Source organism: Natrix helvetica (genome assembly GCF_964273705.1).
Source record: "Natrix helvetica genome assembly, chromosome: 4".
NCBI lineage: Eukaryota > Metazoa > Chordata > Lepidosauria > Squamata > Natricidae > Natrix > Natrix helvetica.
The window spans coordinates 119,006,431-119,027,884 of NC_138550.1; the positions used below are offsets into that span (position 1 = coordinate 119,006,431).

Consider the following 21,454-nt stretch of genomic DNA (forward strand, 5'->3'; position numbering starts at 1 on the left):
TAATCTGTGCTTTACTTCTAAGTAGACACACATAAGAATGCACTGTTGTTCTTTTGTAATGAGAGATAAAGAAAAAGATTAAACGTTTTAATATAAAAAAAGTAAATGTTAGTATCTTATTTATATTTCCATTTATTTATTGGGTGTCCCCTTAATGTTTTGTTATGTACTATCACTTTAATTTGGATTTTCTATTTATGAATTTACAGTTTGTTTTTTAAAATTTATAATGCATAGTTTTACTAGAATGTAAATCAGAATCAGTGACATAGATGCATTCTAGCTGTTTTCCCAGTCAGGATAATCCATTTTTGTTCCCCCCCCCCCTTTTTTTTTTTTTTTTTGCAAAATTGCTAGTTTGAAAAACTCTAGAGGGAAGGCTGGAGAGCATTATATGGCACTTTGAATTAGTTTTTCATAGGATTATCTATCTATCTGATATGTGGACACACAAACATGTAAATAGATTAATGTTTCCCGCAATGTAAAAAGAGCAAATTAATAAAATAAATAATGCACTGCTTATAAGAGCTGTGGCTTTTCAATATAAATTTTTATTCCCTTTTTGGAAAAAAAAAATCCTGCTTTTGATGTGGTTGTATGATGTCTGGAGTAAACAGCAGTTCTTCCGGGTATCTACAGGATATAATGTTAGATTGGCTTTTTAAAGACTTGTGTGAATATTTGTTCTCCCCTCAGCCTTCTAATCCTATAGGAGGATGCTATATATCATATATATAATATATATTCTGACATGGAAGATTTTCTCTAAACATGTTTCAGATACTTTTTAGTAGTGATGTGATCATTTTGAGCATAAAAATACTAGTGTAAAGGTGTCTAATACAAATAGGAATCCTTCTCTCTTAGCTTGGTTGGCTGGCTGCTGGTAGTACCGTGTTTCCTCGAAAATAAGACAGGGTCTTATTTTCTTTTGATTCCCGAAATAAGCACTTGGTCTTATTTTCAGGGAGGTCTTATTATTTTTGAGGTGCAGGAGGTGGTGAGCGTGGTCAACTCATGGCTGCTGCTATGTTGCAATATTTTCGGAGAGGGCTTATTTTTTGGGCATGGCTTATTTTAGCACATGCGCTCAAAAGCCCAATTGGGCTTATTATCCGGGGAGGTCTTATTTTTGGGGAAACAGGGTACTATCTGTGTAAGTTAAAACTCATCATAATTGGCAAAAAAATAGTTTTTCTTAGCATGCGGTATAGCCTTGTATTTTTTTTTTCATTAGTTTTCACATTTTCATTCTCCATACATCATTTACTCAAAAGTCATTCGAATTTTGATTGTGAATTTAAGAAATCTGCCTTCATGTATGAATGAACCAATGTTTATGTAATCTAAATTATTAATTCACTTGCTTATTTATTTATTGGGCTCATATGTTATTCTAATCATAAGTGACTGGCTGGCACATATACGCAATAACCAGATTAAAAACACAATACACCAACGTTAAAATATCCCGGGCCTTGCTAACAACCAATTCCATGCAACATTCCTGCCAGAGAATAAATCAAAGACACCAAATCAAATATCACAGACATGATAGATCTTTATAGTTTTTCAGAATTCAGCCAGGCAGAGATCAAGCTGATTTTCATTGCAAAGCCATTCCACATTTGTGGGGAGGGGAACGGCCAGGAACTGAGAAAGCCTTTCTCTATGGTTTCTGCAGATCACATACTCTTGGAGAAGGGACCCAGAGGGAATCTTCTCTTTTGGATCTTACAGTTCGGAAAAAACAGTGAGCAATTTTGAAGATTCTGAGGTTCTGATCCTTGAAGGGCTTTTAAGGTGAAAACCAGCACTCTGAATTGCACTTGGGAGCAACTAGTCACCAGTGTGGCCCTCAAAGAAGTGCTTTTGGGGTGTGCCTGGACAATCTGAAACTTCTGGGTAGTTTCTGCATAAGAGATGACCAAGGCACAACGAGGAGGGACATCCACTTCTCTAAAAGTCATTAATTGACACACAAGGTGCATCTGTGTAAATTGTCTCCTAGCTACAGTTAAGAAATGTTTTGAGCAGGAGCTGAGGACTCAGGAAGATCCCGAGATTATGAATCAATTCTCCCTACAAATTGCACATAAACCTGTTTTCCCAATCCAGATACCATCAGCCTTCAGTGACTGGGACACTGGTTGCATCTCCTGTTAGCTGCAAAAGTTGTATGTCATCAGCCTGATGATAATAATGCCCGACTCCATGCTGGCTTATGATTTCACTCAATGAGGAATGGGGAGGGGAAAGCATCAAGCCTTGTGACAACCCTCAGTGGAATTTCTTATGGTTCAAACTCCCTCTTACCTCTCACTGATTCACCCACTTAAACATTTTAAAAAGTCATTCCTAATCCCAACACTCATAGCTGGTTCAGAATAATACAACGAATGCCACTAATAGATAAAAAGGACTAGGAAGATCATATTTCTTGTATCCTGATCTCTGCATGGATTGCTTTACATTGCATGAACACGCAATGTAAAACAATCTACCTCTGAGCTTGAGAAGGAAGTGAGATAAAACAGTTGCTCAGTGCTGGGAAGGAAAGGAAAAAGTGTGAGAAAGGGATTCAGAACAATCCCACCCTGACCTTGTTATTCTTAAAAGGAGGGTAGTGAAGGTTTTGAACAGCTTTCCCTTTCTATAAGCAATTTTACACCAACGAAGAGGCATTCCTGGAATCCTTGCGGTGTCTCTGTTTTGAACCTGGTTTTATCTTGAAAGACTGGCATTCATGATTGGTCTGAAACCCAATCCAGAAGAATTGTCTGGGCCTATTTGCTATTGTAGACCTACTAGTCTCTTAACAGTGTCTCCAAAAATCAAAGGTTAAAAAAATCAAAGATTATTTAGACTTGGCAGTTGAACAATGGTTCTTGAGAAGAGGTCACCTTGTTATCTTTCAAGACATGCAGAAATATCCATTCAAGGAAAGAAGCATTTGCACTGCTTGAACCCAGCTTCCTGTTAGCTCCCTGAAAGCTTTCGTGTCAGAATCAAAGCTACAAGTAGCGGGGCTGATATACCAGAGAACTCCATTTCTTCAGAACTCACAATGTCAATCTGTCTCACTAGATGACGTTCTACGAATGTAATAAAAGCAGAGAAATAATGCCTCTTACTGCCTCAGATAAGCTTGAACGTCAACCCTTATCCATGTTCAGTCAGGTTCACTTCTCTCTCTCTCTCCCACACACACACACTCACCAGCTATGTCCCACATGTGTCCTCTCAACTTCATTGCCTTAAACTCCTCAGTAAACTGAAGAAGTGCTTGGAGCTTGTCAGTGAAGAGACATAGGCTGCTCTAGGGGCAATTTTAACTACGGCAAGAGCCATCTCTATGCTTGAGACTATAACTAAGCCCTAATAGTAGAGTCCACCATGGCCTTTAGAAAATTCCAACAGGATTTCTCCAAGAAACTCAAAGGATCTACTAGATGGATCATCTCAAATAGATCAACTAAATAGACACCCAGCATCTCCAAAATAATTAGAGTCTGCTCTGATCATGATAAAAAAAGGAGTAATTCATGTCTCCTATTCCCAAATTACATCTGGATATTTTTCAACATCCACCAATCACAACCTATCATCCTGCAGCTACAGTGTTCTAGGCTATACTGTAGTGCATCTTTTGCAAAACAACAATTGCCAAAAAAATCTCTGAAGGGCAGGTTACATTTGTAATACCTGTTCTCCACCAATTGTACTCTGAACTTGATTTGCAGTGTAGTGCTAGCAAAAGCAAGTGTTACAAGTTTAGTTTCTATGGCCACTTCATTGTTTAGGAGTTTCTCCAATAAAGTGTATCAAGCAACAATTCTTAAATCATCCTCTGCTCTTCAGATCTAAAAATTTGCATAGTGATTAGTGCTTATGTACATATACAATGACTTGTTGACTTAAGACATGTCAGATTTTATTTCAAGACATGAAATAAAGTTTACAGTAATATATTTGTGTTTAAGAACTATTTGGATCCAGAGAATGGTAAATGAAATGCAAACCAACTATTTATGCCGGTCTGTGAATGCCTGCACAATGTAGTAATGGAAGTGTTTATGCAGTGATATAAAATATCACAGCTACAGAAGTTACATTTCCATAAGCAAAATAACACTAGGTTTAAATTCATTTTTTTCATGCATCACTTAAATGGAATAAACGGAAAGGCATAATGAATCCAACTTTGGAAAAAAATGAAATTATCTTATAATTCATCATTTGGGAGCATCCAATGTAAACCAGAGTTTACAGAGACTGTATATGCAACCATATAGATATATATGTTTTAGCTATTTATTGCTCTTCTGCAACAATGTGGCCTTAGCTGAGTGGTCTATTTTTTCTGAATTTGTAATTTTCTGGAACAAGAAACAGTAAGTATATTTGAACAGTAATAATTTATATCAATTACTATAACAACTGCTCTTTAAAATAAGTGACAGAAATATGAGCTGATAATTTCAAATGTCCTGTCAGATACCTTTTAATCACCCTTTCCTAATCTTGATGATCAATCAAGAGGGACAAAATATCTTAGAATCTCCTGTGTTTGATTCTGTTTAAATTAATAGTCATAGTCATTTCTTACCATTTTGAAATGGGAACATTGTAGCTTAAATCCTAAAATAGGAATTTCATCATTTAAAAGAAACAAAGAAATCCTAGAAACATCACTCATCCTTTCGTAAAAACTTTTTAATTAATCTTTGAATTAAACATAATCCATTCCTGGTTTAGACCCAAAATAAATGGATTTTTATTATGGATTTTTCCTCCTCCAAGATATATTCCTTTGATCTCTTACTGCAGTGGTGTTAAGCCAAACGCAGTTGCACTTGGTGGCACACAAGTGCTTTCACTGTATCTCACTGGAACAAAGTTTTATTAATTCGGGTTTTGTTCACTTAGAATCATGATTACTGCCACATGAAAGTAATTCCATCTAACCAAATACATTTTGTGCGCCAACTAAACAAACTTCATAATAACGTTTCGGATAGAGGACAGATATTTTTAGGGAAAGTGTTGAAATCAAGATAGATAAAGGTTGAAACAATTTAAAATATGCAAGGACATTAGCTTAGAAAGTAAACATCACAGCAGCCAATAAATCTGAAAAATTTACAAAACCTTTAGCCATATTGACAGCAAATCTACCTCAGATTTAAAACAATTTCAGCTAGTTATATCAGATTTTTATGTAGGCTGCCTGGCATATCATCTTAAATTCAGGTGCAAGATAAGCAAAACAGTTGATTTCACAGCGTACTGAAATCAATATTCTAGATATTCTTAATTCTTAAACAATTTCATTGTATTTAAGTACAATGACAATAAAGATTATACTTATACTTATATTATAAAGAATTTTGGTGAAACTTGGAAACTTGTGCTTTTCACAACAATTGTATGTTTAGAATAAAGGCATTTCTGTCAGAAAAAATGCATTTGAAATACCTGTAGAAGAATATTTTGGTGAAAACATTTCTAGTGGGAGAACATTAGGAGAAAGTTAGTATTGTCCTTCTTCTTTCCAGCTATCTAAACTGCTGCCCATTAAAGAGGTGCTTTAAATTTAAGTGCATGTACCCAGTGAGATGACACTAGCCTACATTGTAATATTGCTTTTAAATTCCATTTGAGTGGGAAATACTCTTTAAAGAAATTAAATTATATAATTCTGTATAAATTATTCAGAATTTAAATCAATATAGTTGTGGATGGTAACTTCTTATTTTCAATTAGATCACAAACTTTTTATTTTCAGGGAAAGAAACATCATTTGTAAACATTGTAAATGAAGTTTGGTGATATTCAGGTATCACTGACCATCTAGCCATGTGTTTATATGTATATTAGCTGGCTATGTGGAGTTATCTACATGCTTTAACATCTGATTGCTACGAAGATATTAGAATCCTATATTTAAGCTCCTAAATCAGGAATATAAATGGTGTTAGTGTCTATAAATGAGAACATGTACAAAAGATTCCCATTATATTCATCCATAGGGGAGGAGGAAAGGAAGCAAGAGATGCAGCATGCATAATGATGTCTTCATTCAAATGATGTTAACATTTACATAGTTGAATCATTTGTAGACTGCCTACTTACACAATGATTTGCAGAAGTTTGCAAGTAACAACGGCCAATAAAAAAGCAATGAATCTAGATAATATAAGGAAGCCCTAAGAACATCGGTGCCCATATGCTTTGTATAAGAGGAAAATTTTCAAAGCTTCCTTAATAGGATGCATTCCTTACCTCTGCAAGTAAAGTACACCAAGGAGCAAATCTCTCTCTCTGAGAAGGGTTGCTGCTGAATGCTATTTTTCCTTATCTCCTGTAAGCTGAGTACTTTTATCATGTGCTGTCACAGCCTTACATTCAGAACGTTGCTTTGAACTCAAAGAAAACAACCAACAACACCAGGGTAACACCACTGAAATTGCTACCCTTGTTTACCTCATGGGCTTCTGGTTATTAGATCAGTTGAAATTTCCAAGCCATCTTAAAAGCAGCCCCAAGACCTGCATAAACTGTCTTACGATGGAGTCTGCCAAAAGCATTATTAACTTTTGCCAGGTAGTCCCAGTTCAAAAAGGCCTGAAATTAATGCAAAGACCTTCCTGGCCACAGCCAATATCTTATGTTCCAGCAAGTGTCTTGAATCCAGATGGACCTTCAAAACATGGATTTGCTCCAATAGAGGAGCGTGACCCTATTAACAATCAAAATTGGAATTGGGTTCAGACCAACGAAACATCAACACCAGTCTTGAAGAGATGTAATTTAAGGTTGATTTGGCCCATATCTAGATACCAGAATGATGCCATAGTTGATGGTACCAAAAGCCACCAAAAAGTCTAAAATATTGGGAGGGACACATTGCACCCTGATCAAACAAAGGTCATTCATAAGGGCAACTAATGCAATTTCTATCCCAGGTCCAGGCCTGAATTCCACCTGCGAGAAGTCAAGAAAATCTCTTTCTTTAGAATTCTTTTTAGATTCCAGCTGCCTTTTTCAAAAAATTTCTTAAAAAGGTAAGATGGGAAATTAGTAATAGTTGTCATAAGTGGCTGGATTTAAAACGGCTTTAGAAGAAGGTATACCATTACTTTCCTCAAGATGACTAGAATTTCCCATTCCCTTAACAAAGCAATGATCGCTTCCCGATTCCAACCACAATCATAGATCAATGTTACAAGTGGCTAAACTCACGTCACAAAGGACCCTATACACATTAATTGAACTTGTTCAATCCAATATTGCAACAGATCTTCTTGCAAGACATTGCCTTGGACTTCTTGATAGATCCTGTTGAAATGGAACTAAGCTTGGAGAAAATGTGAAATATGCAGAACCCAGGAACTTGCTAGGTCCTGCAGGAAAGGAGAGAAATTTGGGAAAAAACTCATTTGGCTTCCTCACCATTTTCATGTTCCAGAGATTAGTGAGACATACAGCAAAGCTGGGTTGGGGAATTCCTCAAGCAATCCCCAAAAGCCCAAATAGACCTTGAGTGGATTATTTCAACATTTCTGCAGAGATTAAACATGATGGCGAGATGCAGGAAAACCAGAAAGTGTCCTGACCTCAGCAAAGGAAAGTTGTTCATTTTCAGATCACATTGCTACATAAAAAACAAATTTAACATGTGACCAATCTGTGTGTATTTAGGGGTGAAAATCTCATCTCCTACCATCATCAGGAAAGTCAAAAAAATCATGTTCCACTAGAGAATGCCTAATATATCTAGAGAATAAAAGGTTTTTTGTGTATTTAATAATCTCTTGGGCAGGGTCATTTTAAATTCAGTTTTCAGATAAATATGGATTTGCTATAAGACACTTTGGAAAAAAGAATCTTAACAAACCATACTAAAATAACCAGTGTTTAATCAATAGGACAGTGCAATCACTTATTTTTGAAAATAAACAAGGAACTTGCGTTTAAATGTTTTCTTGTTTAAGCAGAACAGTCTACAATCAAGAATACATCATAAAGCAGGGGTGTCAAACTGGCAGCTCACCAGCTGGATGTGTTACACAGAGGCCATGCCCACCCGTTCCACAAAGAGGAAAAATGATGCAAAACATCATGTGACGGCAATCTGACACAGCGAGTTTGACACCCATGCCATAAAATGTATTAAAGAAAATATATTAAGTTCATATAGCTCTAACAGCACGTTTCATTGCCAGCAACTTATAATCAGTAGCAGTACAAATTTAAATCAAACTCTTTAAGAGTTTCTTTTTAAATATATATATAGTGTTAGAAGAACTGAATGCCTCCATGTTACAATGCAAATTTGCTATCTTTTGAAACATTGTTCAACAAAATACTCAGGGTAAATCAACTATTAAAGAAAATATTTTATTATATCATGAAAAAGTATAATCATTCAAATCCAAACTTGTTTTAAAATCTGAATTTTTTAAAGACAGCCTGTTGGTATATTTTGTTCCACATGGGAATGGTAGGAATACTAATCTTGTTACTAAATATTGCACAGTCTGAAAGAGACAAATAATGAAAAGAAAACAAAATCACATGATCTTGGGAACTATCTCACATTAAGGAAAAAAAAACATACTAAGAAACTTTAAAAGGAGGGGGGGAGTTGCTTCTACAGTAGCTTTAAGTTTATAATTCTTGGAATGACTGGAATCCACTGAAGACCATAACAGGGATAGGAAGCTTCATTTCAGCAATCCCTTGTGCAAATAAGATTAATTAGAACAAATAATGCAGTTAAATCCTTGATATCATTGAAACAATTGCCACATCTTTCTGTTACATCCCTGTTGGGGGAAGAGAAACTATGAAGAACAATTTATGCCATGAGTTTTGCCTGCAGTTCCATCTCCGCTGCCTGTTTCAGTGCAACATCCACCAGGAGTTGAAATCCACTGAAGTCCTGATTGAGATCTGGAGGTGTTGGAGGAGGAGTGTTGAAAAGCCCACTTTGTGCATTTGAACCAGGTCCCAACTTATCCTCGTGGAATAGGAGAGAGTTGTCTGTAAAGTTGGTAGGCGAAGCCCACTGAAGGTCATCCGTGGTCTGACCTGTACCGGAGGGCTGATTGAAATGGAAAGGGACATCTTTCAGTGCAGTTACGGTGGTATGACAAATTACTGAGGGACGAGCCAAAAGAGATCCTGGAGAAGGAGCATTACAAGTCTTGTTTGGTCTTGGGCTACCAGAGAGGAAGGAGCTCTCAATCAGGGGAATGCAGTTTTTTGAGCTGGAAAATTCCACTGGATGGCCATCAATTACCTTGGTCCCTCTTCGCGAGATAGTAAATTGATTTGGGTCCTTCCCATCCTTCCTCAACATGTCAGGCAAAAGCCTGCGCCGTGCATTGATGAACCAGTTGCAGACCTGAGAATACAATGACATTTTCATTCTTACCATCATTCAATTCCAATTATGTATTGCATGAAAGCAGTTCAGCTAAATGCCTGAATCCCTTTCAAGCTAGATTCCTGGACCTGACCAAAAAAAAAAAAAAAGGCTGGCAAACAAGTTTTGACACACCCAAAAGAGAGACGTTCCTGGTTCACCAGCCCCTCCTCTCAGCAGAAAAACCAAAGATTGTAGTGGGTAAAGCCCTAAATTTGGTTCTAAGTCTGCATATATGTAACGAACAAAGAGTAATCTAAATCATTACAGTTAGGTTAATTAACAACAGGAAAACATTTTCCTCTGAAACAGTAACTCCTCCCTAAAGGAGTTACTGATTTGCCTTGTTCAACTGACTATGTCAACAGGCAAAAGAGGGATTACCTCACCAAGTTTGCCCTTGTTTGAGTATCAAGCCAGTTTCCTGGGCAATAAAAGAAAGTCCAACAGTCCTTTTTTGTTTACTGTACAAGAACTGTTTCTCCTTACAAAGAAAATGTGTGGGATACCTATAGAGAGACAATTACTCTGAGCCAACATGGCAAAACCAGATTTACGATAAAGCCTATGAAATAAACTGAACTGACACACTCCAAAAACACAAATATACTCATCACCTGCTACAAATTCTGCACACACAATGTATTATTTAAAAAAAATGAGTAAGACAGTCAATGGATTGGAAGAAAATTGTGTTAAAAATCCCACAAACAAAAGGAATAGTTGAAATTTCTCCTTTCGTGTTTTCATACATCTCCCCCTTCCCTGTATGGTTTAATATTAATAATAAAAGCCATTTTTATAAGCTTTTGGAGAAGCTTCATGTGTTTAAATTAATGCACTCAGGTTATTTCAAATACTGCTACAAACTTTATTTCAAATGTTAGAAAATGCAACTACATATATATTCACAAAGCAAGTAAAACTTATTAGACATTGACCTCCTTGGTAGAAAGGAGCAAGCATCACTAATTTACATACTCAGAATTGTACACTTTTTTCAGAATTTGGAACAGAAACCAATCATTTGCATTCTTACGCAAATCTGAGTGCTGACAATTAGACAGGAATTGATTTTTAAATATGCAGAAAGAAGTATTTCAGTAATAAAAACTACTGAGTTTCAAGACTACTGCATTTAGAAAAACTGAAATTCACATTCTTTCCATTACTGTTACTGTGTCAACTTGCCTCATGTAAATCAGGATTTCTCATTAGGCTGGAAGCTTAAATTGTCCTAATAAAAAGCACAGATGGAAACTGAACATTCATACTTATTTTAGGCACTGAGCAAAAGGTGAGTCCTGGGTAAGCAGGCATCTATCCCACTTAAGCTATGATCTTTGTATGTCTACAGAAAAACCCAGGCTGAAATACCACCTTTGTCAATCAAATACCAAGACACTTTTTAAGGTAAAGTGGAAGCTAATGGTCAATAGAACGCTAAATATTAATACTGTGGTACATCACCCAATATCTATTAACTTAAGAGCAAAATACACAGCATTCAGCAGGTAATCAAACTGGTCACTATTGCCTTAAGCTTCATTAGAACACACTTACATACCTGTAGTGTGGAAAGGTGCGTCTGTCTCGACAATAGTGCTTTCTCTTGTTCAGAAGGATAAGCATTGTAACGGTGCTCATACAGCCAGTCCCGAAGAATCTGCACCGATTCTTTGGGCAGGTTACCCCGTCTCCTCCTCTTGATTGAGCAGGCGGAAGAAGAGAGATCCAGGGGGACATCCATGCTGTCATCGTCTTCTGTCTCACTGCCTGATATTGCAGCAGCGCCTATGATGAACATGAAAAGGTATGATGCTACTATCTTTCCTAATTCTGCATTTATTGACTCAAACACGTTATCACCACCCTAGGCAATAAAATTGTAATAATATGCACGAATGAACACTAGGTAGAAAGTCCTAGTATCTTTCATTCTGAAAAACTGAACAACTTGGTTATCTGTTTGTATACATGCAATGATTTGCTTTATTTGGAGAACCACACCACTTATTGGCCAACAATGTGTATATTCATCTGGGCAATTTTCTTCAAAACTAATTCTACCACTTTTTACTAACTTAGAATAGTTGTTCAGAAATAATTCACTCAGAGCACTAAATTGTGGTTATTTAATTAGGATTTATTGAGAAATCAAATAGGCCGAACTCAAAAAGCTAAGCAATAAGCGGGGGTAGGTTTAGGTTATGATCACATCCATCATTCAAAGTCAGAATGAGACACCCAAGATGTGTGATGCCAGCATACTTTTTGCGGCACACAAACCACTCTCATTATTTATGCTGTCTATGAGAATAGTAAAAATAAACCCACAGAATGAACAATTCACAATTTTTTTTTCTGGAGCATCAGCTGTTTCCCATTCACAGTTGACCTTTTTTAATTGCTACCCATCATAACACTGACTTTATATGAACATTCTAACATTAGGTCATCTACCCTGTTTCCCTGAAAATAAGATCTCCCCGAATAATAAGCCCAATCAGGCTTTTGAGCGCATGTGCTAAAATAAGCCCTCCCTGAAAATATTGCAACACAGCAGCAGCCATGAGGTGACCACACTCGTTGCCTCCTGCATCTCAAAAATAATAAGGCCTCCCCAAAAATAAGGCCAAGTGCTTATTTCGGTGATCAAAAGAAAATAAGACCTTGTCTTATTCTCGTGGAAACACGGTAAGGATAATAACTTGGTAATTAGAAGACCTACTAAAATTAAGCCCAATAACAGCTAGATATGAGACTTCGTTCTAAACAGTTAACATTTTGCATGAAGTATCACCATATCTTTTACGAATAGAAATACCAACCCTACTTCTATAACTGTACTTGCAAATTAGCATTTAGCACTAATACACTGAGGGGAAAAACCATGAGAAAATGGTAAATTATGCCTCAGAATGATATCATTTCCTTCATCTTCTCCCTGAAGTCCTCAAGAAAAATGGTTTGTCTATATTAGAATGAAGTTTTTTTTCTTCCAGCCTTTCTATAAGTACTACTTATAGATACCCTGTTTCCCCGAAAATAAGACCTCCCCGAATAATAAGCCCAATCAAGCTTTTGAGCGCATGTGCGAAAATAAGCCCTCCCCAAAAATATTGCAACACAGCAGCAGCCATGAGGTGACCATACTCACCGCCTTCTGCACCTCAAAAATAATAAGACCTCCCTGAAAATAAGGTCAAGTGCTTATTTCGGAGGTCAAAAGAAAATAAGACCCTGTTTTATTTTTGGGGAAACATGGTATCGATAGGTTCTCATTTTGCAACCACAATTGGGACAAGCAACCATATCGCTAAGTGAGGCAGTCCCACTCTCCAGTCCTTTGACATGCTCACCGCACTGGTGCTGGGATAGCTGGCTTGAAACTGACAAGATAAGCTTCTGTAACCCCTTTCCCAAGTTTTGGGAATGCTGACCCCTGATATAATTAGCAAGAAGTAAAATAATGTTTCCACTGAATGTAATTTACATTCAATGGAGAGGAAGGTATTACAAGGGAGTAAGCAGGCACACAATGGGGAATGCACATAGAAAGCAACATGCTGGCCTTGGCAACCATGGGCACGCTGCACAAACAGCCTGGTGTATTCCCCACTGTGTACCTTTTCTTTCTTTCTTTCTTGTAACGCTTCCTCTCCAATCTTTCAATTCTGCATTATTGGGAGAGAGTATGTTTTCTGGATTTATTTTAATCTGCAACTCTCAGCCTGATGTGGTCCATTTTAAAACCTAATCTTTCTTTTGCCAGCTCTATAACAAATTTGATCAACTTTGCTTAGATTTCAAATTTATACTGGGAGATAAATTACATAGTTTATTTCCAATGTTACATTGGAACAAGAAGGAATAAAAGCAGCACAAAAGAAGAACAATTAAGCCCTTCTCACAAGAGATTGTTGAATTAATTAAATCCTTTAGTAAAACTTGTATTTACTAGTTTGAGAAAATAACGTCACTAGATCAGTATTCAGAGAGAGGAGCTGTTTTGCTCTGTTATTCTATTGGAAAGAACAGGTCTTGGTGTGTGGCTTCCTTTGTCAAGAAACTGAACTATTTTTCTGATGTGTTTCAATATATAGGATTAAAATCTCTCTGTTCATGGAGGTGGAGTTATGATAAGTAACAATCATTTCCCCCTTTTATCCAATGCCAAAATATACTGAACTCTTGTTGCAATAAAACCTGTTATCACTGTTAAAGACGAGCGAACAGAGTAATTAAAGTACAGATAGTCCTCACTTACGAACTGACTCATTCAGCATCCATCCAAAGTTACAATGGTGCTAAAAAAATAACTTTACACTAGTGTCCACATTTATGACTTCACAGTGAAGTCATTTATTACAATCGCTATGTCTTGTCCTGTGCCTGATCTGTGGTTCCAATGCATCCTTAATGGAAGAAACAGCTAGGCAATGAATTAGGTTGTTATCACCTCTTTCATTCTAAATCTTTTCCATCCTCCATTCCAGTCACATGACCTAGACTGGAGTTGCAATTAAAAGATTGGATATTGTTCCTGAAGGCACATTCTGCATGATTTCTCTGCTTTGCTTGTTCTAGCAATGGTTCTGTGTCTTTGCAGAATGTCTGATGGTGAGGGATAACAATTGTAGCTTTCTCAAGCATAAAATACATAGATGGGAAAACTGTACTCATTGTTTATCAGTGGATACTTTTCCCCAGCCACTTCCAGGGTTATTTATGAACATAAACTCTGCTAACCCAATTTGTTATTATACCTTCTAAGTCAAGATACTGTTCAATAAAAGTTGAAACTTTTCAAGGTAAATAAGACATGCATTTGTATCTACCAACGTAAATGTAACAGATCATGTGCAGGGCTAAGACTGAGATTTCTGGTGTTCAATTGTATCATGGCTCAAGATCTAATTGTGGTCATGCTGTGTCACTAGTGTGTCAGTAAACCAGGTGAATACAATACAATAGATCAGTGTTCTCCAAATATAATGATTAACTGTTGGACCATTTAGCCTGAAGAGAAGAGAAATTAACAAGGTGTCCTGTAACAATAATGAACTGCCAGTGAGGAGGATGGTGGGGGCATGCTAGAAAGCAAAGTGCAAGGTTTCAGGCACTCACTGTAGATGGGTTTATTTGCATCCCCAGATGTTTATTTAGCATATTCAGTAGCAGGCTCTGGTACTGTTTACAAAACTTTCTTAACCATGGCACATTTAAACCTGGTTTAATCAACTAATCCAAATTTCTGAGTTAACACAAACACTGAACCTAGATAAGACACAAGATCTGGCTTCATCCAACATGCTTGTGGTTAGTCAGTCTGTGATCCAATGCATCATGTGACCATAATATCTGAACTCTGAGTTCTCTTTTCATTGTGTTTGATATAATTTATAATATGTTACACCTTCATATGACATTTTTCAATAAAAATCAAAAATTTTGTGGCAGAGGTCTTCCCATGAATGGAACAAATCAGTGGTGGGTTTCACGCCTGCAACCCACCACTGGAACAAATAAAAAAGGGAGGGTAGTCCTCCACTTACAACAGTTCATTTAGTGACTGTTCAAAGTTACAATGGCACTGAAAAAAGTGACGTGACCATTTTTCAGTTATGACTGTTGCAGCATCCCCATGATCATATGATCAAAATTCAGATGCTTGGCAACTGGTTTATATTTATGACCACATCTGTGTCCCAAGATCATGTGATCAATTCTTGGCGACCTTCTGGCAAGCAAAGTCAACAGGGAAAACAGATTTGCTTTCCAACCACGTTAATAGATTAACAACTGCAGTGATTCACTTTACAACTGTGGCAAGAAAGATCGTAAAATGGAACAAAACTCACTTAACAAATGTCTCATTTAGCAACAGAAATTTTGGGCACCATTGTGGTCTGCTAAGGATTACCTGTATAGAAGGCCAGATTTTTTTTTAATCAGTGCTCTCCCAGCAATGAATAGCCTGGATTTCAGTCTGATGGTATCTTTCTATTTGCTAAAACTTTTGATAGCAGAACATAATCTAAAAAGGTACTTTATGCCTCATAGAAGCCATAGAAAAGTGTCAATAGAATGGAATATTCCTTTTAAGAACACTGTCATACTGTGATACCAGATAGTTTATAGTATTTGGAACTTATTGTTGTAGTAGTTCCCTTCTCTCCGGATGCATTTGGGACACTCCTTTCCATATAATGGTCTGATTCATGGACCTTTGGCCATTTGCTCTCTCCGTTAGTGCTCTTCATACACGGATAAAGAACAGGAATTAATTCAGAGATGTAATTAAAAAATCAAATCAATGGATCCCAGCATATTACACAAGATTTACACCTAAATGCTGAGAAAAGCAATCAAGCCAAACTATTTCAGCTAGCTAGAACAGAAGATGGCTTTAAAAAGTGAAGAAAAACAAACAAACTTGAAACTAAAAAGTGTTCAAAGGCTATAAAATGTATTCTGGTCCCTTCAAAACAAAATGTAAACGTTGGTTGATCTCCTCCTCACCTCATAAACATTAAAAAAAAAAAGGAGAAGCCATAAAGCTCCTGACAGTATAAATAAAAATTAAAGCAAGAACAAACCTGCAGCACTGTGTGCCCTTTGATCTGCTTACTTATTGTGACATGTTGCCTCTGCTAAGAGGTTAATGATACAAAACAGGTTTGGGCTAAACAGGAGACAAATGCTAAGCAATTCTTTGGGGGGGGGGGTATAATGAGCAGATTTCAATAAAGGAGCATTAACTACCAGGAAGGAGACCCTTATTTGTGCAGAAGCTGCAGTTACAGGAAACTACAGGGAGCATTAGATGCAAACTAGTCCAGTTGATTTTTTTTTTTATTAGAGCAAAGGCCATATTGGTGCTGCCATGGCAGTGTTTACACTGGAGCGTTTGTGCTGATTACTAACAAGGGAAAACCAAAGCTACCCTGTAATCAGTCTGTGCTCTGCATTTCCTGTTTTAACAAGGAACAGTTAAAAGGTGGCCTGACTAGGCTGCCTGTCTCAGTAGGATCACTACTGCTTTGTTATTCGTTTCTCTACGGAATTCTTGCAGAGAGAAATATTTGCATTCTTAATTTGGTGTTTTTACATAGCAGATTACAATTTTCACATGACTTACTTGGTCATAATGTAACAAAAGCACCAATTTCAATTTAAAAAAAATAGCTTATTTTAAATTCTCATCTGAGGACTGAGAAATATTTAGCTAACAGCAATTTAATATTCTACTACATACTAACATATACAAGAGTTTGTGTTATTGAAAATAACTTTAATGTTCCATAGTTATTTACTCCTCTAAAGACAATAGTTTCAACAATGCTATTTGTCTAACAAAACAAACCCAAAACTAGATTTATAATTTGCAGGTATATTATAAGGTCACTTTGTCCAGAGTTTATGGGCAGGGTTGAGTTTCATCTCATAGTTCAGGGCTGAGTTTGAAAAACTCTTCTAAAGTATGACAGCTTGTCTAAATACATTTAAACAAGGACAAATGCATTTTATGTACAAATGATTTAGCTGTTTGCTTCTTTGTGGCCAAAAAGTTAACATGAAATTATTCCTTAAACCGTGCCTACATCTGTAAGCCATGCATACTAAGGGTATTAATTCCTTAATTATGCATATTAAGGAAACAACAAACCTACTGAAAATTTAACCTTATAAAATAGTGGGACTACTGTTGGGGGGAGGGGTATAATATTGGGAAAGTGGTAGTTACCAGGTGCTTTGATAAATTTACAAAATGCCTTATATCAAATAAGTTCACTTTGCACCATGAGCAATGTACAAAACTGATGTCTCCACAAATCTTTTGTGTGTGAAACTCTTATCAAGCTGTTCTGCAGGGCAGGTAAGTCATTTTCCAGAAAACATCTGCAGAATGTATAGATACAGGATTCAAATTCTTATTTTAAAAACCTTAAGACTACATATGTGGTATTGACTTTCAATATAAAAGAAAGACAAATTTACAAAAAAATAGCAGACTTGAGACTGACAAAAATTAAAGACATGGATGCAGCACTAAGTTATTAACTGCTAAGACAAGAAATATTACTTGAAAAAATAAGAACTTTCCTAGAACTGATTTTCTAATAATTACAAGCATATAATCCTTCCATGTTCATTTTGACCAGAAAGAAACAAGTTACAGCACCCTACGGGTGAGCTTACTGTAGAAAAGATGTGTATCTGTAACTCTTTAAAAGTTAGTGAAGATAGTTTAGAGATTTGAATAGGAATATAGCTCTTCAAAAATCAACATGTTTTTCATTACAAAATGAAATCTCACCAGATTTTAAAATAGAAAGCTATTATCACAGGCAAAAAAATTACAGCTAAGTATGGTCCCAGGTTGTAGTGACAAAGGAGAAATTTTTGGACATGAAGTAAGAGGAAATAAAATCACAAAGATACACACAGTAATCATTATGCAAAAGCTTAGTCATATGTAACTCATTGTGTGCTTTTACAAAACAATGGTAATGCCAGATTTGTGTAAGGATACATAGGAATACTGTGCAAGTTAACAGATGCTTTAAGAACACTTTCACTGATATGATCAGTGAAATTTGAAGTCTGCTCATTTATCCCACCTTTAATATTTTTAATCTTATGCATACTTCTCAGACCACAGAAAGCTACACCAATCGAAAAATACATTCATATAAAATTGGAGTGTATAAATCATCTTAGGTTAAGCAAAAACAAAATTTCAGATTTCCAGATCACATGTATCATCAACCATTCCACTTTTCAAAAATGTTTTTGTTCTGATCTCCTTTGTATTCCATCTACCTGAAAACTCATGCTCAACTCCTCCACTCCCTTCCACTTTATCTCATGCACTTAACGTGTTAAAGTTTTATTAAACATTGTCTGGCCTGACAGAACAGGCAGCATGCTTAAAGTTGACAAGATAGGAAGTCCAGAGTTTAAACACGCATGCACAAAACACAGCATCTCACATCCCACCCCTCCCCTTCCCCAAAATCTTGGAACAATGGATCAGCAGGCAGGAAATCAGCTCACCACTACTGTTGTTCAAATAAAGAGAGCACATCAGCAGTTACAAAAACACTATACAATTTATCCAGTGTGGAATTTTTTGCTCAATAATGTGACAAATATTTTGTACAAAGTTCCAAAACAATGATATTTGTCTCTAGCTTTAGAGGTAGGCCATGGCATTGTTGGAGCACATACTGTTACATACACAAGGATGTACCTCTCACTTATTTTACTGTGTGCTTATATTACCATTTAATCATGGTTCTAACTAACTTGTTAGCTCACTTTCCTTTTTATATTTCATAGTTACATGTCATTCATTACACAAGATCAGCTGCATGGAAAAGAACGTTTTAGATACATTTCAAAAGCAAAAAAATAAATCTCCCGAGGACCCACAAAGCCTAACTCCTTGTTAAAACAGGAGTTACATTGTGTCTTTCCATTTAACTCCCTAACTCTAAGCCACTGACTTTTCACTGTTTTTCACAGTGTTCATGCAGCTACTACTGCAACATAAACTACAGGTAGCATACAACAGGTAAGAAACTCTAACTCAAGGGGGCAAATTATGAATAAACATGGACAAGACATTGACAAAAACAGCAGTGCTCCAAGATATTTCACCAGGTCCTGTTTGTTTTTAAAAAGTGGTTTTCAGTCATCTTGCCTTTCATCTGACAGTAGCCTATAAACTTGCTTTTTCGTCCGCTTAAAAAATAAATGGAATTTTTTTTCTCTTTTTACAAGTCCCGAGTCTTAAAGCGTGGGAGATCCACTCTCCGGGCTTTCTTTAACCGATTTTTTGCAGAGGCTCCACCCCCGTCTCTCTGCCCCCTCCCTCCCCGACAAGCGCAAACAAAGAAAGTACTTCAAGCACGCTGTTGCTAGTCTAAGAATTTGTTTTCAGGTGCCGCCTCGCTTTCCGTGCAGCCCGTTCAACAGCCGAACGAAACAGCGGGGCTCGGAAAGAAAGAGCCACGAGCGGGTCGGGGACAGAAAAGAGTCGGAAAGGGGGGGGAAAAAACTTTTGTTTCGGACACAAAACGGGCCGCGGAGACTTGGGGGTTTGACAGCGCGCCAGCAGCTGAAGGGGCGGCAGCCTTCAAACCGACATCGCCGCGCTTATGTCTGTGTGTGTGTGTGTTAAATGTCTGAATGGGGAACCCCCCTCAACTGCCCCCCTCCTCAACTTCGAGTTAACGCTGTACAAAGAAGCCGGGGGGGGGGCTTTAAAAAAAACGGAGGGGAAGAAGTCCCAATTTCTTCCACAGCCCGTACTCGAGAGTTGCCCAAACCCCAAGCCCCACACGCACGCACTCTCCTGCCTGACAATTGTTTAGCAACGCCACGAGGTAGGCAACTGGGACTCCTTTCACTTGGAAGCCAGAGAGAGAGAGTGAGAGACTCCAAGCAGGACAAACTCTACTTACTTTTCTGAGCTTTCATTTCGGTGCCCTTCCCGCCTTTTCGTGGGAGATCCCTCTTCTTTTATCGCCAGGAAGGGAGAAAGAAACTTTGGAAAAGAAAAAGTGGGGAAAAGAAGGGGAGGGGGAGAAAAGAGCGGAGGAAAAGAGAAGGCGGCTTCCAGCGGGGTCCTTTGCAAAGGCGGCGTCTGACGCTTGCGGGACGGCCGGGACTGGCTGGTGCAGAAAGTAACTTGAGAGTGGCCCTCTCGCCGCTTCTTCCTTCTTTGTTCTTCAACTGGTGCTTGGCACAAGCTGCTGCTGCCGCCTACGCCACGAGGTGTGCCCTCCCCCACCTCCCGGCCCTGACTAAGCGGGAGAGGAGCCAGGACTGCCCCTCCCCTCCTCTCCGGCAGGCTGGCCGGCTGGGTAACGGCTTTGGGGCCGGGGGGGGGGCAGTCTGTCAAAATACCGGCGCTAAACCGAAAGAAGGGGGGAGAGCAGCTGTCCCCAAGACGCGGCGTAAACACATGGGCAAGGCGAGGTCCTCGCTTCCTAAGTTGTCCTTTTAAAGGCTAATTTAATAAAAACGGAAAAGTAGGCAAAGGGGAAGTCGGGGGTGGGGGGGGGAGAGATAATTTAAATGCTTCAGGCGCCGAGAGCTCTGCCTTGAAGCGGTGTAAACACCGTTTATAAAGTTCACGTCAACAGCCCCGTTCCGCTTCGAGAATCTCCTCAGACAGAGACAAACCCCCAAGTCTCTCGCTCCTCAAGCCCGTCTTCGGCTTGGTCAGCATGGAAGGCCTCGGTGCAGGTCTCTCCGCCACTTCTTGGATTGCTACAGTCAGGTTTCCATCCCAGGAGTCCTCGCAACGAGCCTGGCCCACCAGAGAGAGCGCCAAGTTTTCCCCCCTTCTTGGCCGTGCACGTAGCAAGCCAGGTGGCTCAACTCTTGTTCCCTTTCCGCTTCCTCCGAGATCGCTGCAGCTCCTACTCGGAATACAGCGTTGCTGGCTTGAATAAACCCCTCAAACCCTTTGCGCGAATTTACTTTTTTTTGGGGGGGGGGATTCCTATTAAAAGAAAAACCCTACCACCATCCCCCTCTGAATCCTATGTTCCAAATCTTTTAGAAGCCCCCACCCCCCTCGGAATCTACATCACCGCGCTTTGGGATACATGCGATCTGCTAATTTAAAAAGAGCCCAGCTACAAGATGAACCGTTGTGTAGGCTTAACTTGGGACAGGGGTGTGTGTGTGTGGGGGGGGGGGGTTAAGTAACGCGAGAATCAGGAGAGTTGCCTTGAACAGTGCGGTTTCTTCCGTCTGTTCAGATGGCGAGTTGGAAAGAGAGGGGGGGCGGACACATTACGTCAGTTCCAATTTACACGGAGGAAAAGTCGCCGGTCCCGCAGTTACACTACTTTCCCATCACTCCGCTTCTACTAATGAGATGCGTTCCATATATTTTACACATGCTCATTTAAGGTTGGGGGGGGGGGTCCCGAACCCCGTGTTTTTAGTCTCACGGCTTTGATTCAACACCATTGAATGTGTGCAACGTGTTTG

The 21,454-nt window shown here is 38.3% G+C and overlaps 1 protein-coding gene across 2 annotated transcripts; it reads right to left on the reverse strand.

Annotated features, from left to right (window-relative positions):
• Positions 1-8,390: 8,390 nt before the first annotated feature.
• TGIF1 (TGFB induced factor homeobox 1) lies at positions 8,391-21,085 on the reverse strand. 2 transcript variants are annotated; one of them, XM_081953415.1, is made up of 3 exons: positions 19,912-21,085; positions 11,004-11,230; positions 8,391-9,415 (listed from the first exon to the last, which is right to left on the reverse strand). In XM_081953415.1, the coding sequence occupies exons 1-3, from the start codon at positions 19,925-19,927 to the stop codon at positions 8,867-8,869; spliced, it is 792 nt and encodes a 263-aa protein (XP_081809541.1). In that variant the 5' UTR covers positions 19,928-21,085; the 3' UTR covers positions 8,391-8,866. The 2 variants fall into 2 exon arrangements, with proteins under 2 accessions (XP_081809541.1, XP_081809542.1); XM_081953416.1 differs by lacking the exon at positions 19,912-21,085 and adding an exon at positions 19,149-19,283.
• Between the last annotated feature and the right edge of the window lie 369 nt (positions 21,086-21,454).

Excerpts from the sequence above, each read along its gene's own strand:
- TGIF1 (XM_081953415.1), bottom strand. Across the intron at positions 9,416-11,003 it reads CGCACCTTTCCACACTACAG|GTCTGCAACTGGTTCATCAA; the intron begins GTATGTAAGTGT and ends TTGTATTCTCAG.